General features: G+C 39.1%; 1 protein-coding gene across 1 annotated transcript in view; it reads right to left on the bottom strand.

Annotated features, from left to right (window-relative positions):
• The window catches only part of LOC106062571 (homeobox protein caupolican-like), a 53,705-nt gene that overhangs the window by 6,916 nt on the left and 20,841 nt on the right, over window positions 1-25,948 (bottom strand). Inside the window, exon 7 of the mRNA XM_056036447.1 lies at window positions 11,092-12,036. Within this exon, the coding sequence (XP_055892422.1) occupies window positions 11,092-12,036 (945 nt within the window). The remainder of the gene's footprint in view (window positions 1-11,091; window positions 12,037-25,948) is intronic.

The following is a 25,948-nucleotide window of genomic DNA, read 5'->3' as shown; positions in this document are numbered from 1 at the left end:
CCTCACGGTAAAGACCGCCGTCACGGCGTGGCGATCCTCAGGGACCGGTGACCTCCGGCAGAGAATCTTGCGGATGTTTTTAGATAAACGGACCAGCACGCGAAAGAGCGAATGAACGAGAGAGAGAGAGAGAGAGATAGAGAGAGAGAGAGAGAGAGACTGAGGGTTCTTCCAGTTTGATTCTGTTGTCCTGACTCATGAAGGGCTAATTAATGGAACTGAAGAAGGAGTCTTGTGTATCTGACAGAATGGGCAATGCTGCCCTTATCGGCACCAAGCCAGGCGTCAGCGCCCTCTTTCCACCCCTGTTATCGTTAACGTCTTCGACTCCAGCCAGCGCCCTAACTCCGCACTTTCCTCCCGCCCCTTCCTTCCGACAAGTTTCTGGACATCGAATTGTGTTCTCCTATTAGAAATTCTAAATGTGACATATCCTATACTCTTAAGCGAGCAATTCTTGTATGTATGTATGTATGTATGTATATATATTTATATTTATATATATATATAAATTTTATTTCGAAAACGGCTCTAACGATTTTCTTTAAAAGTTCATGGTATGTGCATAATAGTGAGAAAAAAATTCTCAACTCATTGGCCACATCGGGAAAACTCGAGGTCGACCGTTATATCGGTGTGAAAATGCCTCATTATCGAAAAATTAGTTTTGGCTAGAATGTTTTATGAATGAAAATTTTCCATGACGTAAACGGGAAAAACGCTGCTTACGTCACTAGGCTTACCGCAGTACACTAAAATATTTCTTTGCAAACAATAACTAGTTCTAAAGAATCAATAGACCTAATGAAACATTTGCGCACCATCTTAATGTAGATTGATTTATTATAGAACTATGAAAGAAAAGTAATGAAATTAAATGTGCCGATATATGATTAGTTATTGTGTTTTAAGTGCTTAATAAGTTGTTTACACTTTAATTGTGTAGAGCGGTGTAGATACCTTTTACTTTGTTGTTTATTTTGCTGGTGACCTCCAGCTGTCTCGTTCTGAGGTTGAATGCAACCATGTGCTCTCTTCTATGTCAGCTAAGTCAAGTTTGCGCCATAAGCTGGTCTTTTAAGGGTTTCGGTGTTACGTCGACCACTTTTTAGCTCACCAAAAAAAACACTGCCTTTGGCATGCGTTCGTCTAAGATTCGTCTCCCATATAGGATACTGCTCTGTCCAGCGTAACTGTCGGACTTAAAGAATTCCCTCTATACAAAGGCCGCGGATACACATTTGAGACCAAAAGAAAATTTGCTGCCGAGGACAGACGCAGACGCTAAAAGAAAATCTTAATCGAGCATCGCGGACAATGGTTATGCTTGCCCTGGATGTGGCAAGATATGTAGGTCACAGCTGCAATCCTCATTAATTTTCGGACTCTAAGACAAGCCTTATTATTATTATTATTTTGCTGGTGAATTATTACCATGTGTTCATGCTTCAGTGTCTACCTCTCCTGTACCAAAACAAAGGAACTGGTCATAACACAGCTTCTCTACGCCTTACTTGCTCACACTAAACATGATATCCATCTAGCGGTCAACGAGTTTGAGTACACTGCAGCCTCTTTTGATTTAACTATAAACCTCGGTAAAAAGCTTGGAGTTAGGGCCAGGAGAGATCTGAATGGATGGATGTGTAAAAGCAGGCCATAGTACCACAAGGATGGATGGATGGCAAAAGCCGGTATGAACTTCCTATAGTCCGACTGTCAGGCTGGGCAGGGCACGTATCCCGTATGGGTAACGAGCATATTGTTTTGCGTAACAGAGGTGCCCCACGGAAACGTTTCTTTAGAAATCTAATGCCATGATTTAAGTCTAATAAGAAAAAATGCGCCATTTTACTTTGTCACTAAGTGCATGTTTTACCCTATAACGTAGAGAAGTTACATTGCAAAGACTTTCTTCCAAGCCAATAATAGTAAGCCTACAATAGTTTTACGCAAAAGATAGATTGTAAAACTATAAGACGGACGTGAGCTGTAGTTTGTCTAGACTGTAGGAGGACTTAAAAGACTTTAAATTTAATCGACATGTACAATTAGGCCTACAATTAGAACTAACAGAACACTAAAACAACTCTTCAGATTAGTAGTCTTTATCCGATCGTTCATTTTCGTAATTACAAGAATATTCCCAAAATGACTTCGGGTATATAACCTTCCGAAATTATTTAACAGAGCGAGGTTCGGCCACCTGGTACAAAAATATTCTCAAAATGACTTCGGGTATATATCCTTCCTTAACAAATTATTCATCCGAGCGAGGCTCGGTCACCTGATATTATATATTTATATATGTTATCCTTTGAAAATGTCTTCTCACAAATAGACTGAATATTATGTAGCACCTGTTGCACTCTTAAGAAGAATTCATCGTCCTCCTTGTGTTTAACGAAAACTTTGTATTGTTTTTCTGGAGTAATGTCTTAAAGGCATTTATAATTGTTTTAGTTTGTCATTGAAGATAAATGGTCTCTTAGTGGTCAACTCATGGTCATTGTTATGGAATGTAATTTTGATATGAGTTTGTGTGCCATGCCATTTGTGAATACCGGTACCACTGAAACAAAGAGGCCGGCTATGTGTATGTCTTGCATTAACTCCCTTTAACGTTTTATTCGATTCATAGCAAGAACTATTTGAAAGTAGTGATTCTCGAATTAAAATAAAATCCTTTTTTTTTTAGACAAATTAAAACAAAAAATATTTGGACGCTATGAACTTTGAATGTTTCTAATCATATGTGTGTGTGTGTGTGTTTGTATTTTTTTTTTTTTTTTTTTTTTTACTTTCCTATACTGCTGATATTGCTATTATGTTGCTATTGTTATGTTGTTAGTGTTGGAAGTTATATTTCCATGTTGTCCTTTCAATTCGAATGTCCTTCTGGCGGCTGTCCAGTAAATAAAGGAACATTCCAAGAAAGAGACAATCAGTACAATAGATGAAAGACATTCAGATTTGGAAGAGATAGAAGACGTCTCATTGGGGGGGGGGGGGGGCGGGCACAAATCAAACAATTAAGAGATGGGTGAGGCAAACATTATTAAGCCCGTCTCTCGTGTTTAAATAGACCCGCAGTCAGGCGAGAAAATGAGACCATCTTCAAAGTGTCCGAAAGTGGCATCGGGCGACAGCTTCTTTGAAAGCAGTGACAATGTCGCAAGTGCAAGGGCGGTCGACTTATTGATCTTGAGGGCGCCATATTACAATGGCAGCTAACGTCTTCTTTTTCCAGAAGCAGCATATTTCCATTGGAGACAGAGGGCACTGCAAACCTAAGTATTGTGAGCCGGGAGCTGAAGCGTCAATTTAGACGATCGGGCGGAGCGAAAGACATTGAGAGAAAGGCCGCCGTGAAAGAGTGTGTTGGCCAGATTATTCTAGCGTCCAGGGGTCAGTTTCCACAAATAATTGTCTCCTGTTTAGTTCCGTCAAGCGCGATTGAACTTGTTACATGGCTACTCAATGACAATGTATCATTTCTAGCATAGGTTGATTCTCTCTTTGGAGCCTTAACCCTTAACTATAAAGAAATCATCTACTTTTGTTATAGTTTATTTTGTTATAGATCCTTTGTTATAGCTATTTTCTTATTGAACTGTTTTATGAAGATGCTAATGCCCAACGCTATTGGTATAGTGCCATATTATGGCTTATGATTTTAAAAATTCATCGGTTTCTAAGGTCCACAGTTAAGAAGGGTGTCGTCTGACAAGCACAACGACCAAAAGCCTTTACCTTTCCTAACTAATGTCAGGTGTCCATTAAGGTTGGGTGGACTTGGAGCGTCATTACATGCCGAAATTCTTCACCGAGATTTGATCCCGAGATCTCACGTTTCGAAATTCAAACGCTCGACCACTCAGCAACATTGTTTACCTTCAATTGGTCATATTTTTTTGTTAGGTGTCTATACTTAAAGTAATGGGCGTTAATAAGCATTATGTGGGGATTATATCATCTATACCATGACGCGTTATTATTGTGTAGAACACATGCTTTTCAAAAACAGTTCACTTTTGTAGTATCATGGTCTGGTGGATTAGCTGACATTCACGATAGAAACATGAAATGCACGATACCTTCAAGTACTCGATACACAAGCTAAAAATGTGCTACCTTCAAGTACTCGATACACAAGCTAAGAAATGTGCTACCTTCAAGTACTCGATACACAAGCTAAGAAATGTGCTACCTTCAAGTACTCGATACACAAGCTAAGAAATGTGCTACCTTCAAGTACTCGATACACAAGCTAAGAAATGTGCTACCTTCAAGTACTCGGCACAAAATCTGCGATACGAGATACCTTCAAGTTCTCTGTACACAAGCTGAGACAGGAATTGTTTTAGAAATAAAGATTATTGCCTTCTAGCCGACTCTTCTTGCAGGGTGACATGGGATAACATCGGACAGTCTTAGAACTAAAACCGAAGAGCATATCACTGCAACCTTTGTGATTGAAGTAAACTTGATATCACTTGGCTAGGGAGTTATTCCACGGGTTGCTTAGAAGTTGGTAGTAAGGATTCACATGAATGTCAGGAAAATGTTTGAAATGTATTCAAATAAAAGTGAGAAGAAATACAAAAGAAAAAAAAAATCGGTTGAAAGGGTTAGTTTTGAGAGACGCTGCTAAAGGCGCCATAACTCTGTCCATGTTGGTCATTGCAGGAGATTAGACAGAATCGTTTCTTCTTCTTTTGGCTCACGCCAATGTCTGCTCTGGTAGGGCACTCATTAGTCATATTTCTGTTCCTGTCGTGACATAAGTCCAGGTAATGGACATCACAGTCAGCGGAAAACTGCGAGATAAAGTCTTTATTGACGTCACTTGTGGACGCTTGTTAGAAGCTTTTTTTTTTTTTTTTCAGAGATGCTGGAATAGTTTAGACATCACGAGGGCGCTCAATTTAGTGCGATACCAACACGGAGTTGACTTGTTCACGTCATCCACCTCCTCCCTGGCCTCCTGACGTTCCTCAAACGTCCTCATCTACACGTCTTACTCTGTCGTCTTTCTAGGAGAGGGCTTACGTTAGGCCTCTCGGGGGATCTCAAACAATAGAAAGAGGACACACAAATATGACGGATGTTATAACACACCGCCTTCTGGACATAAGTGGACATAATGGTCCACTTGGCCAAACAGAGCAGAAGGCTGGAGGTAACAAATGACCGGTAAGCGGCTTTGTCCCGATTGGTGTTTGTTTTTCTCTGCCATTTTGTGGTGATCGGTCTTAAGACCTCAGGAGTGTGATGTTGCGGTCATAGCCAAACGCCTGACAGCTGAAGGGGGGGGGGGAGAAGCGTGAGGTACAAGAGTGTGAGTCAAACAAATATTCAGCTCCCTTCTAAACTCACTCCTTTATTAATAGAGCTGAAAGCGCTCAGGGCCAACGCCCTAATGTATCGACATTAGCAACATTACATTAATAAGCTTACAGAACTGCTCCAGACAATTGCAAACAAAAAATATATATGTATGACGTCATTTTGTTAGTAAATATTTTGCTTCCAACATTCCTAAACATCGTAAACAGAGTGCCAATTTCTTGAAGACATATTTCTTGTCCGACAAAGACTTTCTTAACATATTTTCAGTTCGTTGCAGACGGGCAGTCTGGGGTGAATCTGTGTTCCATTCACGCGCTTCAGTGACGTCATGTACTTGTTTAGCGGGAAAATCCCAAGATAAGACTAGCCGACGATATAAATAGAAAGGTAGATGGGGGAAAACACACACACACACACTTATATTTAACAGAATCGGTGAGTTTTCCCAAAGGTACACACACACTCACTCAGACAAGCAACACGTAAACACACACCTCCACCCACAAACACACATCTAGCATCCACTGAAAAGTTAATGTCAAAACGAAACATTTTTGGCGGGCTAATATTACTTGTATGATAAGCTAATGAAAAGACCTCACTGGTGGAGCGTTGTTCATCTTGGTCATCTCATTTGATAGAACCCACATGTTAATCCGACGCTGGGACATCATCTCGAGGTGTGGAGAACGAGAGAGTGAAACGGGGGGACCCCCACCACAGGGGCTCCTCGCCAGATTTGCGGCGAAAGCAGACGGCGTGACTAGAAAATAATGCGAAGGCGGGAAAAGTAAGGGTGGAGGAAAGGGTAGTGAGAAAGAGGAGACAATTACCTGTCGTCTGAAACAAAGAGTTGCCTCCCCATTGTTAAATCTCGTCATTTATCATTCCGCTCACGAGAGTTGAGCCGATGTATTTATCATTGTATTCACGTGGTCATAATAAACTAAGTCACTTGGGACAGTGACTTCTATCTATAACAATACTAATAACACTAATAATACTAATAACTAAGTGAGCAAGTGGGGAATGGACTGTACTACAGCATCTGTACTGACAATCAGAGGAACATGTATTATAATTATTATTCATTCCACAACCATTTAGATGAGTCTGAGTACCTCTGTAGACGTTAGGTGGTACTATGTTAAACGAGCTGGTACTAACACTGTCTCTTTCTCTCTTCTCACTCTCTTTATATTTTCTTATCTGTCAATTTCTTTCTCTCCTTCTCTTTATCTTTGTTTCTCTCTCTCTCTCTCTTTCTTTTTCTCTCCCTCTTCCCGTCTCTCTTTATCTTTTTCTTTCTCTCGGTTTCTTTCTATATTCTATCTCTGTCTTCTTCTGTTTCTTTTCTCATTCTCTCCCTCTCTCTTATATTTTCTAATCATCTTTCTCTCCCATTCTCTCTTACTCCCAAAACCCAAGGTAGGCTCATCTTATTTGAGGTCTTATGCTAAAGACTAAATAATAATTCCACTACACTGGCCACCATAGTACTGTAACAGAGCTATCACCCACGCATGTGAAAGTTCACAACATGCTCGTATGGCAATAGATCTACATTATTATGGTAAGGTATTACTTAGCCCTAACCCTACGTACTAAAAGTCTGGGTTTTCTGTAGCTCCGACTAAGTGAAACAAATCTATTTTCGTCCTCGGCTTATCATCGTTGACAAACCCCAGGGAAAGAAATGGAAAGACAACTCAGTAAACACAACACGCGAGGTGCATTGTCTAAACTGTTAAAACGTGTTTGTTTCTCTCCCTTTCATTCCAGCCTGTTTTCTCAGTTTCAGATTTAAGTCCAGTTTTAAAACCCCAGGTTGTTTCCCTTTCATACGGGTTTCTTCCCCCTTTCCCAGTCTGTTTTTTTTTTTTTTCGGTAAAGCCGGGGTTGTCTCTGCCTGCCTGACGTGTGAGGAGCGCGAGGACTCTGTGGACATGCATACGAATCAGCTCGCGCAAATTATAGCCAATCGCCTTCGTTCTCTCCTCCGAGCCCGCGGTCTCCGGTTTCCGGTTTCCTGGATTACCGAGACAGAAATGAACAGCGCTGTTGTCAGGTCCGAGCCATGTCGTTTTCATTGTTGAGCAAGCCGGGCAATCAGCTAGCGGATCAAAGCGAGGGCCAATATCTCGGACTGGGAGGAAATGAACAGCGGCCAAGAGCGACAATGTTGAAGATTGAAAATACTGCACGAGGAGCTGATGGGAAGAAAGAAATCTCTGGACAAAAATGAAGGAGAAAAAAAAAACACAGAAGAAGAAAAGAAAAAAACTTGAGAGAATCAAACGGAAGTTTTATGTTAATTCAACCGTTAGGAATGACAGTTCAGGGGAACTGAGAACAATACTGTATTGAATACATCTTGTGCGGTACAGTTTACAGATAATTTGTGCTAGTTTGTCAATCAAATAGTATTGATTGGTAAAGAGATGGTCAGTTATGTGATTGAGACTTTCACTTACAAGAATTGTAGTTATAATATCGTTGGATTGTATCTCCATATTTATAATATCGTTGGGCTGTATCTCCATATTTATAATATCGTTGGGCTGTATCTCCATACTGCCAGGCAACTAAATTGTTATTTGCTTCATATAGAACTTAAAAAATATCTAATAAACTTTTTTCCAAAATCTATTTTAATCACAATTTCGATGTAAATGTATTCAGCAAAAACAACAGCAACAAGATGAGTACTTCAAAGAAACTAAAATTCACCTAAAAAAACTACAAGAAATAGACATCTTATTATGTTGCTCAGTCTCCGGCATTAATTACTCTCATAATTCAAGAGAATCACTCACCCCTATTTATTAACGTAATGGCTATACTCGTGGTTACATCACTATTTAGCCAACAAGAACACGCACACACGCTCCAACACCAGAGTTTCACGCCTGCGAAGAAATGGTGCAGCGCTGTGTAAATACTTTCATGAATGTGGTGGTGGTGTGAAACAAGGAATGACGTCACAGAGAGAGAGAGAGAAGACAGCATAAATCTCAGTCTTCATTGTTGCTGATGCTGATTTGGTTAAACGAGTTCAATATTCCACTTTACCAGTTGTCTGATTAAATTGAAAGTTTATTCCAATGGAAAAGAGTCTCAACGTAACACCTACAGTTTAGATCTTATCTTGTCAGAGAGATGGTGACAAAGAGAACTATTGACAGCGAAAATGCATTGGCCTCAACTCTGGAAGAAAGGCGTACCAAACGAAAAATGGCTGCTTCTTCTCCCCCTCAAAGCGAATGCCACCTTAACCTGCAATACACGAGGAGGGAAATGTGTCTCGAGAATGGGGCTCCACGTGTTGTACAAGATGGACCATAACTTAATGGAGGCCAACAACAACAGACTTAGTTATTTAAATATATGGATAATATGTACGATTGATTTCTGAATCAAAGAATAGTATAAATCAATCAATATTTACTGACATGTTTCTCCACTCCAGCTTCACACCTAGCTAATATCTCTACTATTAAGTCCCAACCCAAGCCAAAAAAAAAAAATAGGTAAAGTTTTAAAAAGATAATTTAAAACATTTTTACAGAACTCGTTTTCCATCAATCCTAAAACAAAACTTGCAATGAGTCTTAGTCGCGTCTGTGTTATTTCTAGTTTATATAAATATTGAATTCTTTACATTTTTATGTATTATTATATAAACTTGACGTTTTTATGCTTTTACCATAAGCGTTAGTCATTTACAGGCCAAGGCTGACTTTGTCAAGGCGCCCCATTCTCCATGTGACTTTTCTCAAACACCCCCTCCCTAAACATTGTCCCAGCCCCTCCTGTTTTATTGTAAAATGTTTAGTACGCTAATTACATTATTTAATGACTGTATCTTTCGAAAAGAATTTGTTTGACTTTTAAAACTCACTGCTAAGTTATCCAGATGTACAGACTTATAGTACACCTTTCAAAACATCAGGACAATGTTGCGTAAATTAGCTGAAGTATCTATTTTTAAAAAGGAAATAAGGAAAGGCATAAATACTTTTTTAACTGTAAAATAATTATATTATTAAACCAGACACCAGCTTGCGACAGAATTGTCTCCCTTGCAAATACACATCGACAAGTCCCATGACTCTCTAGACTCCAGAGATTCCAGTTTTAAGGGGGATAACACTAAAAAAAAAGTTTTAAAACCGAAATTTCGAGACAAAATGTAGTGTACGCTTGTAGCACTCATTGGTAGAGAGGCAACAGAGAAACCAGTTGCCCTGCTCTTGTAACAAGCCTCTCACAAATTAGGACTACATGGCTTATGTCTTGGAGCCCGAGGAAGTGACGCGAATGTGTAGAGCCGGCCCGAATTTGATAGGAATCGGGTTTGAGTTTTATGCCCTCTTAGAGTTTAACTGCTTGAAAAACTCCTGAAGGGAGGGGGGTTATAGAAGACACTTTCTCTATACGTTCTCTTCCCTCTCCACCCCTCTCTCTTTTCTTTAGTTCTTCTTCTCTCTCTCTCTCTCTCTTTCTGGTCTCCCTCCTCCCTTTTTCTCAATCTCTGTCTTTCTTTCTTTTTCTCTTTCGCTCCCTCCCTCATTCTCTCTGCCTCTCCTCTCTCGCTAACTCTCCCCCTCTCTCTCCCCCCTCCCTCTCGCTCCCTATATCTCTCCCTTCCTATGTCTGTCTCTATTCTCACTTCTAGCTTCCCTCTCTGCCTATCTCTTTCCTCTCTATTTCTCTCGCTTGTAGTTACTTTACAATGTTCCTCACAAATCTCAAGATGTCTACTTGGCAGAAGTAAAAAAAAAAAAAGAGTTTAAAAAAGCTTTTATTTTAGAGGACAAGAATATTTAGGAGCTAAGAATCAAGGGCGGAGGTGAATCAATTGAGAGGGTGGGGTGCTGTAAGTGCAGAAAAACTTCAAACTAAGTGAAACGGAATTAAAAAACCTCCCTCAACAAATAATTTACTCTTGGTTTCAAAGTCCTGACATCCATATTGAGGCACAAATAAATTGTGTTTAGCGAGAAACTCGAAGCTGTGCCTCTCAAGCTTCCGGCAGCTTTACAGTTGTTTGAAAGCCTGCACATGTCAGTCCTTAGTAAGTCCAGGGACCAGGAGTTTCTTCTATTAGGGAACAGGGCTTAAAATAGTCAGATGCTGTCGTTTACGATTGTACACTTTTAATTCTGTGCCAGTCTAAACAGATTTTCTTTTTTTTTTTGCTTAAGTATTTTTACATTCCAACAAGATAGACATTTCCTTTCCTTTTTTTTTTTTTTTTTTTGATATGGCAAATTTAAAAAAAAAAATTGTTTTCTATTTGAATTTACTTCTAGACAACATTCAAGCTTTACAAGATATACTCTCTACAAAGTCTTTTTTAACAAATTCCTATCAAAACTTGAAGGAAACGTAAGACCTATCAATGTGAAGACTTTCAGCTTTCAAGAGTTTCACTTTAATAATTATAAAACTTTTAACGAAACTGTAAGGATAGTTACAGCCTAAGAATACAAGTTTCAACAAGCCCGAACCAAAAAAAAATATATTTGAAAAAATAAAAATAATATGAACATGTAAAATAAAACAAAAATGAACAAACATCCAATGCTCTTCAGAAATATCAATGCTCCATAAAATTATGAAATCTTAGATGTAGTCCTAGTCTTAGTCTTGGTCTAAGTCACAAAAAGAGAGGCACCTTGTAACAATAACGGTTCGACAAACAGTAACAAAAAATATTAAAATAATTTTACAAACCTTGTTGTCGAACGCCATCAATATCACGTGCCGGTGAAAATATGGAGCTAGCTGGAAGTCGAGGAAAGTGTGGATGTAAGGACAGTTTCTCTCCAGAGCTAGTTCCGTCTCTGCTGGCCACTCCCTCCGCAGCGGCTCTTGCGGCCATCTGGGCTGCATGTACGTGAGCCTCGAGCCCTGCCCGAGCTGCCGAGGAGGTGGTCAGATTGTACGGGTAGGACAGTGGGGTGTGAGTCAATGCCAAGGGGAAGTGTCCACCCAGTCCGGCAAATCTTGCGGCCGCAGCCGGCCAGTGCGCAGCTGCTGCTGGTGGCAGAAACAGGAATCCTTGGCTTGGATGCGGTCTCTGGGGGGAAGTCGACGGAATAGAGGAGTTGAGGAACGCTGACTTGCCCGTTGATGACAGTGATGTCTGAAGCGTTGAAGAGATAATGCTGGATGAAGATATCGGCGATGAGGACAGTGAAGTGGCTGAAGTCGTAGATGAAGATGACGATGTGGTGTTGATGAAATCAGATATAGACCAAATTTTCGGTCTAGTCACCGGCGGTGTCGCACTGGCAGAATTTCTGTTGGGGCTCAACGAACTTGCCTCACCTGACGATTGCCCAGAATTGGGCGTTTTAGAAAAAGGTTCTCCACAGTCTAAACTTCGCGAGTCTCCATGAGACCTGCGTTCGGAATTTTTGTCAATGGTTTTGCACCTGGCCTCGGAAAGCTCTTCTCGTGAGTCTACGGATGACGTGACCCGAAGAGGGGATCTGTCGCGTGAAGCCAAGTGTCTCTCTCGCTCAGCCATGGCTTCTGCCATGAGCCTTCTGTGGTGAAAACTATCCCTGGAGGCGTCATCGTCATCATCTTCGTCCTCACTGATGTCATCGTCGTCAACCCGTATAATTCGTTCCTTATAAGGTCTGTTATTGTTTTCCATTGGATGGTCAGAATCTAAAAAGAAAGATAAATTAATTAATTGAGAGGAAGCCATTGTCTTTCTAAAGTTGAAAGACTAAGACAGAGTTGAAAGACTAAGACAGAGTTGAAAGACTAAGACAAAGTTGAAAGACTAAGACAGAGTTGAAAGACTAAGACAGAGTTCAAAGACTAAGACAGAGTTCAAAGACTAAGACAGAGTTGAAAGACTAAGACAGAGTTGAAAGACTAAGACAGAGTTGAAAGACTAAGACAGAGTTGAGGAAAAAAAATAGGAATAAAGAATAGAATCAATTACCAACTAATTAATACATTGAACATTAATTCTAAGAACTATTAGATGACTAAATAATTGCCGAATATTTAATACGAAAATATTGTGCTCAAATTTTTCACAAATATTATTACATCATTGGATATATTTTAGTGTCATTATATAAACTCCGGCGCGCACACACCAACATAGCAAATGTATAGCAATAAATAGCAAATATATTAAAATAAAAAAAATAAAAAAAAAAAAAAAACAACGTCCCACCATCATTGGGAAATCATTAAATCCAACAAAAATATATTTTATCACTAGTGTATATCCCTTCTGGTTTTCAAGTCCTCTTATCTTTCAAATCAACGTAATCCTGGAGGATTATTTACCCACAGATATCTATCGCTGAGTAGATGCAGTGTCTTAGCGCCCAAGCGCAGAGAAGCACGGGCTTTGAGCAGAGTCCCCCATACGACCAGATCCCCGTGAGTGGTGTGTATACTTAGAAATATCTGCCCTCGATAAGTGGCCCAGTTAATGTTCAACATGAGTCCACAGATGTAAGATCTTCAGATGTAGGCGAGCAAGCAAGTAGATTAAAAGCCTAGGCGGCAAGATTTGAACGTAATCCTCTGCGGTAAACGGATACTACTCAATGAGCCCGAGGACAGAAAAAAAAACAACTTTCTGTAGTATCAGGAGTAGAATAAAGAAAAAAAATAGGGGCTAGATATAATTCATAAACATTAGTTTTGATAGTCGAATAAAGCAGTTAGGATAAGCTGTGAGAGTCTAGGTCTCCTTGCAACATATGTTCAGCACTCGCAGTGTTTTAGATGCAGTTGCTATAAGCCATAGATAAATGGCCTTGAGCAGGGCCGGCCCTACAGATTGCAGGGCCCTATGCGAAACGGATTTCGCGGGGCCTAGTCTGGGTAGGGATAAGGATAATTAGTGAAAATTAAGAATTTTTGTTAAAAAATAACTTCGTCATTGCATCATTTTATTCATACGTTACTAAGTGCAAAATCACGGTCAAATTAAATTAATAGCCATCTACAATACAAGGTAGTTTTCCAACAAAAAGTTCGAAAAAGCCGATAAACATTCACATCTGCCTTTTAGATTTACTATCGACTAGCAAAATATCGCTTTTGATTTTTTTTAAGAGATCGAGATAGATTTAGATCTATATTTACATGCTACCGACTATTACAGTAACTTAAGTATTGGAACTTCCTGTTTTGGTTTAAATTCGCCTTATTATTTTTATTAAATGAAAGTAGACAATGCCGTTTTTGTTTTTAATAAAGCGAATAGGATTGGCGTTTTTCTATATTTAATGGCACCCCAAAATGACAATTTTGTGTATTTTTCAGAACATTTTTATGAGTTTTCAGGATAATTTAATAATTTCAGGAGATTTTCATGACTTTTTTTTCGTATACTTTGCAATTTCAGGAGATTTCCAGGAGCTCCTGGAAAATCAGGAGGCCACGGAAACCCTGTCATAAGTTAAAATGGGTTAATTTAATAGTGTACAACTAGTGTTTGCGTGGGGCCTATGAAAGTGCGGGGCCCACTGCGGCCGCATAGGTTGCAGTGCCCTAAGGCCGACCTGGCCTTGAGTTAGTATTGATACTAGAATTCCAAAATCTGTGTATCATGTAGCAGAAAGGTGGTGGCTACAAAGCAGGAAATTGAATCTTGGCCTTGACATTGTTGTAGCACTACACAGACGTCAAAGCATTTCTTTTCAATCAAATATTTAAATGAACTAGTTAGGTAAAAATAAAGTGACCCTTAAATATAAGTACATTGAATATTTTATTTAAAAATGCGATTTAAAGTTATTGGTGTCTAAGATTTGTTGACCTGAGGTCAACTAATTTCCCGATACTCCGATGTCTCGGGGGCACACCACCTAAAACGTCGTCGAGTTAAATAAAACATTTCTTGACCAATTTGGTCAACTGTATGGATCACTTGTTTGCAAAGAACTAGGGACTGGATGTCTGGTGTTTGTTTTTTTTTAACTTGTAAGAACAAAAAAATAGTATTTAAAAAATCTACAAGCGTGGCGTTGCAAGATACACGAAGGCACGGTGACACAATGGAATCATCCTGCAAATATCAGCAAAGGAACAAACAAGACACTCCTATATATATATGTACAACCTTGTACAAGTCATGATGTTCTTAGTCTCAATTTACTGACGTCTTCGTACACGCAACAGTGCCGTTCCACTTAATACTTATACATCTTCTTAGAAGTAATGAGCCAATACCTTTCAATGGCCCCCTTGGGCCTCTATAAGTCATTGGCCCGAAAACAAAGAACATCTTCGCTAATCACTGTATGTTTTGCTATGATTCCATTAAACCATGGCTCATTTATAATATTTGCTTGGTTATATTATAAAAAGTGGGCACGTGTATTTATTAGTACTCTATTAAAACAATTCCTAATATAACTAGAGAAGATAAAGCGATCGACTAGCTAAAGGTAAGACAAAAAGAATAGAAAGACAATAAAATAAACACATAAATAATGAAATAAATAAAAAAAACCTGACTAAACACGTGTAAGATTTAAAGCATTTTTGACACTCGTGACTTGTCGGTTTTTTGAGTGGGTGTCATGTCTGCGGACACCAGAGCCAGGGAGTCACGGGGTTTGAGAGGATAAGATAAAGGGGGCAGCGTCCATCATCGGCTAAGCTGTTTCCAGTGTTGTGACCACGGCTAGACGCTATGTGTAAACGAGTGTACATGGATATGTAGACACACACAGACAGTGAGGAGATAGTGATGTACATATGCTCGTGATGCACCGAATGCACAGTGTAGATGTGTAAGATAAAAATGATCTATAAATAGACTTAGTTCTTGAGAGGGTTACCGCCCGGTGTTTCATTTCTAGAGAATTCAATACAACCTAGACTACTAGCGAAGTCCGTATGAGTCACTTATAAGATACTCAACATTTGTAATGGAGTCTTTCTGTATCTTCTACTTTCGTTTTCTTAAACACACACTTCCTCTCTCTCTCTCTCTGTCTCAAGGGAAGAGTGGTCGAGAGGCTAAGTACCCCCTGCCCCCACCGGTCCACAACTGAGATAGGACCAAAGCGCTCTGAGCATGCTATAAGCATGAAAGTAGCGCTATATAAAAGCCATAATTTATTTATTTTATTTATCAATACCATCTTCTTCATCATCCCTGTTCTACTTGAATTAAAGACTATTTGTGTGTGTGTATCTATGTGTATGTGTGTGTGTGTTGACCCCCCCCCCAAAAAAAAAAACACGTTTCTACTAGTGACTGCCATCCCACGTTCAACATCTGGAGAAAGTCAAAGTACTTTAATCACTGGTTCAAGTGCTCTAGTACCTTGTGACAAGTACTCGTCCACTTAATGCGTGGCACTTTTATCACCACGAACAGTAAAACAGAAAGTTCATTATGTGGGTTTTATCGGGTAATATGCAGTCAGCAAAAATGTATTTACGTTAGTATTGCTTGAACAATGGTCTGCAAACATAATGGGAATCGGGTAACAAGAAATAGGCAGGACAGATATATTTTGGTTTGTAATGTGGTAAACAATGGTCAGTTGTTGTGTGTGTTGTTGTTTTTTAATAGGAAGAGAGTGATAAAAAAAAAAAAGAATAAAAATGATATATGTAAAGAGTAGAGGTTGATCGAGGATTTTGTAGTTAGTTTTTCTTTTTTTTTTTTTTTTTTTTTTTTTGGGGGGGGAGGGGGGGTTTCAGGGTAAAACAGTTGTTTACATGTATGTTAACAATGTCTCTATTCTGGTCTATTCATTCTGGATCCTGGAAACAATTGGACATTGGAAACTGTTCTGTAAAACGGCTCTTACCATTTTTCCTTGAGATTTGACAGCTGATGTTATTCGTTGGAAAAACTATTACTGGCCCATTGACCACGCTGGGAAAACTCTAGTTTGACCATTCTAATGTTTGTAAGTATAAAAAGAAAATAATTTAAACTTGATCTACAAGACTAGAAAATATTTACCTTGATCCAGACGTTAGTCGCGGGTATTTCTGGATGTTGTCATTTTGTGTTTAAATCTAGTCTTCATAAGTTAGCGTGAGCAAAATAATTGCTCGATAAGAAGAATAACGGAGGTATTGTAGTTTGTAATTGAATGTATTTTAATAAATATTTCTCTAGTTTAATTTTACTATCCACCTAAAGGGAGGTAAACATCAAAGAACGACTATTGGAGATTTTCAAGATACGTTGTTAATTCTAAACAATGTCAAGGTCACACTCTTGCAAATAACATTATTAAAATCTGTTTGGGCTACAAGAACTAGAACTTCGAAATTTAATTTGACACATTGAAGTTTGGTCTACTTTCTAAACGACAGAGCTAATCAATGCTTGCTGTTTCTTGTACACCGTATACACCAAATAGCTATAAGCTATAGATGAAAATCTCCGAAATTAATGCACATGCTTGTCATACTTTCACCTAAATATTAAATTCATGATATTGTATACCCTGACTACCATATAAATTACACTAAAAGGTATCGGCTCAAATCTCTAAAATCATAATATATTTATATATACGGTATATCTTTGGATCTTTTTTTTTTCTTGTAGCTTTCAGCTTTAGAGCTGGGAAAAATTGGGGTATAGCCAGTGTGTAAAAGTGAGTGTGAAATCAACAAAAGCTACATGCTACACCAATTTTTCAAATACACTTTTCGAATGTGTGTCTTTTAATTGGAAAGAAAAGTGAGAAGTGTTAAAAGAAGAAAAAAAAGCTTTTGAGTTGGATAGAGATGTATCCGTCAGGAGCACAAATGTGTATGTTTGAAGTATCATGATAAGCAGGATGATAAGCTCGCTCTGTCTCCATCTCTAAACTCGGTTCTTTTCAACTCTTCGACGCTCGGCTCGTTGATTTCAAAACTGACCCCGATGTCACACGGGGCGAGAGATAGTCTGCTGGCTGAGAGAGGACTCAAGGCTGTGGGGTAGACGATAGGGCAGACCCAGGGCTTTTCTGCGCCCTCATTGTTTTTGGACATGTGGTTCCCACGCTGCCATTTCGGGGAGCGGGGGGCCGACGTTTTTCAGTGGAACAAGTACCTACAGTCTCAACGTAAGACAAAGTGAGCAGCAGTCGACAAGAGTGACGCATGTGAGTCTGACTCTTTAGCGCCGTTGACCTCTGACTTATTATCTCTGACACTCACACACTAACTCTCTCTCACACACACACATTTAGACTAGGTTTTGCTTTTCGTAAAGTCTCGTTTAAACCAAAACTTTCTCCGGCAATCTCGCGCATTGACGCGTCCCTGTCAACATGACAACGGGGGAGGGGGATATTCGTCAGTTCTCATTTCATTCGGGATATTAGAGTTTGTTAGGAAAAGAAAATGAAAAGTCTTTTGCGCCATCAGAGCTTGTCGCGAGTATCTTTCAAAGACTGCTAACATGTTTAAAACAAGATTAACTTTCTAGAAGTGTTTTTTTTTTCTTCTCCTCATTTGAGACTTTGAGTTGTCTGTGTGGTTTCTTTTCGTTTCCCTGTGTTGTTTTTTTTAATCAGTCTGTTTGCTACTTTGACAGAGGTGTTCAGCTTGCAATCAGTTCCAAAGTTTTAAAACCATTCATAATGGAAGTATAAGACTTAGCTTTCCAAGTTTAAACCCAGGTCGATAAAAGTAGTCTGAGTTATTTAAATGTCTTAGTGGACTCATATCTTAAGGCCAGTTTAGCCTAGAAAACATGTAGCAAGATGACCATACAAACACAGTGTCTGAAGACACACAAGAACATATACGGGAAACTCGAGGACACACATAGACATACAGAAGGGTAATCAAGGACAACCAAGGTTACTCAGGGACAGTCAATGACAATGAAGGACACATGCAAGACCACTTAGGGACACCCAAGGTAACAACTTCATTGAGTGACATATTCAACGACAAGTAAGGTATCTCAGGGTTACTAAATGACACTGAAGGACATTTGACGACGCATACATGGTCACTTAGGACCTTCAAGGACATTCAGGGACACATGTAAATGAAACTCACAGACACACTCAAGAAAACATCCCCCTTTCCCGCCACAAAAAGAAGGTCAAATAAAATTTATATCCAACAAAAGACCGCATAAATAGTGTTTAAGTCTATTACATTTGATAAGTCTTGCTTGAAAATCAGATTTTATATATTTCTTGTTCAATAGTAATTTTTTTTTCTTAAATATGGAAAATCCCAAATATTTTGACATTATTTCACAGTAAAAAGACCTGCCGTAATACAAGAAGCCTTCACATCCTCAAGCATATTATATTTTTTTCCCATGCTATTATAAGAAAGTACATTATCAAAACCTGCAATTCTTTTAGCTTAGCTGTACCCCACCCCACCGTAGGGGACCAAAACCCCAACTCCATACCCCCTTCCTCTCAATAAACTCCCTACAATGCGGTCAAAAACATCAAAACGTAGACAAAATGTAGCTAAAATGAACAGTATTTACACCTCTCATTGACAAGAGAATGACTTGTTTTCAAAGGGAGGGAAGAGAGTTAGAAACAACAACTCGAGTTATCTCCTTCATCAGGTTTCTTGTTTTGCCCTATGTACAGAGACTTTAAACCTCCAGCTACTAGCCGCTTATTCCGTCGTATTCACGGAGTCTGGAACAAGAGCAATGAGGGGGGCGGTGGCGCGGGGGGGGGGGAGGTAATGACCGTTAGGAAGGCAAGCCAGGAAGACGAATTCTTTTGTCCAGCAGTTTGCGATAAAGTGTGTGTGTTTGTGGGAGGAGGGTAATACTTGTAAATAATGAGGAAAGAAGAAAAAGCCTTTATGCGAAATTTCATACGCTTACTTTGCTTGGGTTGTAATAATTTCGGTCTTTGTACCATCATAATATATCTTACATGGTTGTTTTGTAGGATTGGATGTGTATTGTGCTGTTTGTAAGATAATTGTTTGCATGACATTTTAAAATTAATAGTTTCAAAACAAGTATCTGAGTTACTGCATTAAAATTGGAATACTGTTGCTTTTTTTTTTTCAGGACAAAAAGGGTGAAGTCATTCTTATTAAAGATATTTTTTGTTATTGAAAGCTTATAAATTGCACTACGTTTGTACTGTGGAACATGAGGCATTGGCAGGTCAACGAGAAGTGCGTGAAGCCAAGATGGAAGGAACTGCGTGTAAATACAAACAACCATGGAATTGTACGCTCTGTTACGTGAGTAAAGCAAACCAGTGGGCGCCACCCACATTGTGCAGTGAAGGCCCGTCGCTGAATGGTACCTCTGTAAATCAAATCAAGATACTGGTGGCGGCACACGGCAAGGGGGCGCATAGGCATCATTATGTGTGCGTGGGGGGAGGATGGGGTGTTGTCTCACCGTGTCATCGCCCCCTTGCTTAGAACAACAGAGATCCTTCTACAGTTCCAGTCTCTTACAACAGTATCTCTTCGCACCCTCTTTGAAAGCACCCCCTCCTCCCCTCCCCCACACACAAGAGGTCGCCCCTCACCAGTTCGTTACATTGGCTTGCTAGGAATGTAGAAGAGAGCGAGCCAATCTCAAAGGGCGATAACTTGTTTGTTAGCCCTTATAAAAGAGCATTTTTATGAACAGACGACAATGTTAATACCTTGAAAAACTTAGTCTAGAATCAACAAGGGGTGGGCGTGGAATTGATATAGATGTGCCAGAATGAAGAAATAAACTTCATTGATACGAAAAAAAAAAGACAACCCATATTTTTATTTTATTCATCTCTTAGGCCCATTTCGAGCGCTCTAGTGACCTTAAGCTCTTAGATTCTAGTCTAGTAGAATACCATCCCCATCAAGAGCACTTGTTACTTCTATTTATATAGTCTCCTGTTTCCGGAGAGAACAGTAACAACAATCAACAACAACTCTCTGTGTGACTGAGGATAACAAATAGCAATCAATTTAAGGCGATGAAGTGTATATAAGTTCATAATAATAGGAGGCTGTATAATTAGAGAAAGCGCAACTGAGAACTAGTTTGGAGGCGACATAACAGAGATAAAAAGATTTAGTACTGAAAGAGATAACGAGTAAGCTTGGTATTAACGTTTGATAGCAGCAATAAGGTACAATAGCTAATTAGGTATCAAGAGAAGAAAGTGGAGAAATTATGGTGAAACATAGCTCTAAAACATGGTTAAACATAGCTCTAAAATATGGTTAAACATAGCTCTAAAATATGGTTAAACATAACTCTGAAGTATAGTTAAACATAGCTCTAAAATATGGTTAAACATAGCTCTGAAATATGGTTTAACATAGCTCTAAAATATGGTTAAACATAACTCTGAAGTATAGTTAAACATAGCTCTGAAATATGGTTAAACATAGCTCTAAAATATGGTTAAACATAGCTCTAAAATATGGTTAAACATAGCTCTGAAATATGGTTAAACATAGCTCTAAAATATGGTTAAACATAGCTCTGAACTATGGTTAAACATAGCTTTGAAATATGGTTAAACATAGCTCTGAAATATGGTTAAACATAGCTCTGAAATATGGTTAAATATAGCTCTCATGAGGACATGACCTCCGAACAGGGCACAGATCCTAGAAGCGACTACTAACCAGTCTAAAATCTGACAACAACCAAAAAAAAAAAGAACCATTTTAAAGTCCTTACAGTTACATGGGCCCGTATTGTTTCACCACATTCTCTCACCTTCTCTGAATAACTATTGTACCCTAGTGTTGCTATTAGAATGTCATGTTTCAATATACTGCTAGCTTTGGGTTTAAAAACTTAGGCTTTAGAGTTCTTCTAAACCTAGTTCCATGGCTCCGCTTTAAGTTTAAAAACCGATAAATGAATTCCATGGATTTTACGAGAAACCATTTAAAAGTCTTGACTACGTGTAATGAATAGCGCTGGTAACAGGAAGCGACTCGAGGTCCGCTATTAGCCTGCCGTTGAACTTACATACACCAGACGCGCACCCCCCCTCCCTCCCACGTCCCCGTGTAGTGGATGTAGCAGTGTACCTGACCAATTGATCACTCTTGGAGCCGCCAGAGATGCCACGGACGCTGCTGTTGCTCCTGTAAATTTTTACCGACTAATAACCCGGAGAATATAATATTGTCACTCTTGACACGCTGACTGGAACATGTACCACTTGAAGCTTTTCGAGAGGGGCTGGGAGAGATCTAGCAGAGATGGGGAGAGAGAGGGGGGGGGGTTGCTTGAATAGAGAGAAAGCTGAGAAAGGGGGGGGGTAGGGAATGGAAGAAGAGAGTAAAGATTGGAGTCGGATGTGCTATAAATAACTCTACTAATGTTTTTGGAATTCTTTTTTTGAAAACCATATTTAGCGTTTTCTGATGTCAGTAGCAAGAGGTGTGAGAAATAGCATAACAACCCCCTCCCCAACCAAATTGTTTAATGTGTTGCTAGGTTGCATAAGTCACTTGTCTACCAAAGTTGGCGTGTGTTCAAATCCAGATCGTTGACTTGAATTTTGTATTTTCTGAGATGGACTCGAGCTGTGTTTGGTGGGTGCCTAAAGGAAGCTAGGGAACCTCCCAGATACCCCCTTTCCATCACATTTCCACTAAAGAGATGAGGCTATGGCTCACTGGGAATGTTAAGGGAGCATGGGATTCGCGGTTGGTAAAAACAAAACACACACACAAAATTATTATTATAATTATACTCATCATTAGAAGTACATGTACAATCATTATACTAATCAAACATTTTGTGAAAAACGTTGACCTATTTAAAGTTTGTTGAAGATTGCAATATATATTTCGTAAATTCACACTGATATGTTCGTCATCAAACTTTGATTTTTTAAAATATAAAACTGATTTCTGAACAGACTTATGTGTTTACTTGTTTGTCTTCTGTGTTATTAAACATTAAACTGTAATCCAATTTATGTTTTAAAAAATCCATTGGAAGCACAAAGACTAGCTGGACATGCGGTCCAAAATATGCTGAAGAGAACCATGCCCACAATGCACGCACGACGATTAAGTGGAATGCACCTACACGTCTCCAGATTTCAACAATCTCTTGCCCGCCTAACTACTTAGCTACCCCCCCCTCCCCATCACCAGCCCCACTCCTGTAAACGCTCGTGCACTTCAGCCGAAGCATGGCCAGCAATTTGTGAGACGTGTATGCCAAAATGTGATCCCGAGAATCTTCAGTAATGCTTGCGGTCCGTTATTCATGTTCCCAGGGCCCATCACTCTTGGCCGCCGCAGACTGGCGTTCTCCCCGGCATTCGGTATGATCTTTGGAATGTGTGGAAGCTACTCGTCAGTGGGTCTCGTGTTCCTTGTGAAGACCTTATCGAGACTTGTTTTTTCGTCTCGCACAAAGCCAAACATTACAATAAGTTTTTAGTTTAAGTTTTCTTCAGTTTGAATTCAATAGTATAAGCCAAAGTATTCAAAATGTAATTATTTTTTTCTGGAAATAAATTTAAAAAAAAAAGATCAAACCAATAAACATGTGATATGCTGTTTTAGTCAAAGTCTTCTTCCTGTTCCTGAAGTCCACACGTGGAAGTTTCTCAAGTCAAAGACTTACCAAGGTATTTAGACCAACTGACCTAACATTACACATCCTATCCTCTACTGCTATGTCAAATAACAGTGTCTCCATCTTACGACCCTCTACTTCACATCTCAGTAACTCCCACTCCCTCCCTTTTGTTTTTTATTTCTATGATAAAAAAGTTTAGACTCAGACTTATATGAGATGTTTAATTATCAAAATGACCATTAAAATTATCTTATTTAATTTTTCATGTTGGTTTGGTCATTGAGGGGGCTGAACTCTACTCGTCCCCTTTGTCTGATAGTTCTGGGTCTCCCGGAAAAGAAACAATGTTTGTCGGCAATCTCACGAGGATAGCCGAGATCTGCCTGGCCGTAATGGCCTAACGCAGGAAATGTTCTCATCTTCTTTGTTGAACGCAACAATTTGTTTTCCTTTGTTCTGTTTAGTTTTTCCGCCTTTTTGTTTAAATATGTTTTTTTTTTTTTCCAGTTTGTTTTAATATGTTCTAATTATTTGCCTATCTGTTTAAAAAAAATATGTTCTATTTGTTTTTCCCGCCTTTTAATGTTCTATTAGTTTAACCTGCCTATCTGTTTGAATCTATTCTACATTTCTTTTCGCCTGTTTTTTTATGTTTGCTTTTAATTTGTCCCGTGTTTCCGTTTGAATGTGTTTCTATTCTCTGTTCTTCTCTAGGCTGTATTCTGATCAACAACAACAACAAAAAAAATCATTAATTTAAAAAAATAAAGTAAAAAAGTTCTCCTTGCGATCTATAGGATCATCTGTTTTGAGGGTGTCGTGTGTCAGGTGCCCATTAGAGCTGGGTGGTCTCAGAGACGCCCAACATCCCGAAATTAAAAAATCACAGTCTTCAGTAGGATTCGAACCTGGAAACCCTGTTCGTTACCGCTCATCCACCCCGCCTCCCAATTTAAATATGTACTGACTACATATAATGTTTATTTTTCTATTTGTAGTAATAAGTTATTACCTTCGATTCCAAAGACCTAGGATGGATGCAGCAGTTCACGTGATCACGCAGACCCATTTGTGACCTACATATTTTGCCACATTAAACAAAGCCGTGGGTAAATTTGTATTTATTAGGAAGCAGTAACTATAAGTCAAGCTGCTGTAAGTTCACTTTTTTTTTCTTATGCCTATTCAACTTGGAAAATTTAGATTTAGTTTTGACCACAGAGATGGATTTTTTTAAAGATGTTTTATAAGAACAAGTGTACTCGTTTAATAGATTAAAGAGATAGTAGAACTAGTTTGGAATCACTTTGTATTGACAACTTGAAACATGTTCTTAAGAAAACAAAAGGTGAGTATTTGTTGAATGATATGATTTCATATCACCTGGAGCAAGAAAGTGGACATTAGAAACAAAAGAGCGGCTCCAGACACCGAGCTATTTTTGTCATTGAATTAATCACACATAAATATGTGTTCGGGCCTGGTCACATGACATGCCTCTCTCCCCTGAAGACGTTGTTTCCATAGACATTTTCGGCATTTTTTCTGACACGGAATTCCGAGAGTTGTCAGCTTAATCTGAGACATTTGGGAGAAAACACAAGGGCAGGTAATTCTTAGCATTTTCTTTCTCTGCGGTTACAGAGCAACGCAAATAGCTGAAAAGAGTTTGCGGGGCCGTTTTTTGTTTTTTTGCGGGAGGCTGTGAAATATGACTTAACAATGCAGCGCTTTGTGCGGCTCGATATCTGAAACCGCATCTTTCAGTTCCCCTGTCTGGTGGGGGTCTTTGCCACAGGGGATCCCTGCAAGTACTCCCAAAGAATCAGCTAGCCATCTAAACCGAATGAGATCACTGCTAAATAAACATGAGCTCGTGTAATACGCTTTATCTGTTTTTCCACTGTATGCATGGCCCCCAATTTGTCCTCTCAGTCGTGAGACATCTTCTAATAATAGCAGAGCCATGGCTGGGGTAGATTTCGTCTCAAGAGAATGGATATTCATTGATTCTTTTAAGACGACGATCTGGCGATGGTTTAAACTGTCTTAACTGTTTCTAAGACGTCGAGATTATGTAAATCAGCGGAAGTATACTGACTTGATAGATAAGAAATAAAAGTAGTTATCAGTCACGTAAGGCTACACCTCTGAAATATAGTTCTTCGCTTTGATCATTATACTAGGTTTATACTTAAAGACCAAGCCAATGGATTAAAGAAAACAAAGTAGTCAGGAATGAAGATCGGATCAACATATTTTGTTTCTAATAACTGGAAATTAGAAAAAAGAAAATATCTAGACAACGTTTATTGCAGTGATGCCCAAACTACGACCCGCGGGCCAAATCCGGTCCATAACGCAATGCGAATCTGCACCTCGAAACAAAAGAGCTTAAAGTCACAGCGGATCTCTTCTATTGAACTTTAAGAAATTTTCAGGTGGTCTGCCCATGATATGTGTCTCAAAAGTCAAAATATATGGACCCTAGGCTGTAACAGTTTATGCACCACTGCAGTCAGCAGACGGTAAAACAAGAATCTGTGAACAACTACAAAGGGAGCAGACGTGACAGTAAGATTGACAAGGTGATCGAAGTGGATTGAATCCAGGCATTGTGATATCACGTGACATTAAACACTCAAATCTGGTAGCATGGAAATGTCTAAACTTGAAAATTACCTCCCCCTCCCATTTACTGTCAATGAAAGAGAGATGGGGGGAGGGGGAACATGAGATGTGACGGTTTCTTAAAATTAAATAACATGATGGACAGAAGCTTCGACCAGGGTTGAGACAGACAGTTGAGGAGTTTCAAATCCAATCGATAATTTAACTTTTAACAGAAGAGCTCTACTCTTATATGATACACCACAATTTAGTTTCATTTTCTGATGCAGGAAAAAAAAAGTCACGTGGTTTAGACGTCGGACCATAACATAATGAAATACTGTAAAATAAAAAGTAAGTTAAGTTTCTCTCTCAGACCTTGTGGTCTATAGGGCATGCTGTTGAGAGAATCTCATTGAATCTTGTTCTATTCTCTAAAGTCTAAGCAAGCAAAAGCAACCAAAG

This window comes from Biomphalaria glabrata, chromosome 7 (genome assembly GCF_947242115.1).
Source record: "Biomphalaria glabrata chromosome 7, xgBioGlab47.1, whole genome shotgun sequence".
NCBI classification, from domain to species: domain Eukaryota; kingdom Metazoa; phylum Mollusca; class Gastropoda; family Planorbidae; genus Biomphalaria; species Biomphalaria glabrata.
Note: the sequence above shows the minus strand (reverse complement) of the source record. Positions and strands in the feature narration are given on the sequence as shown.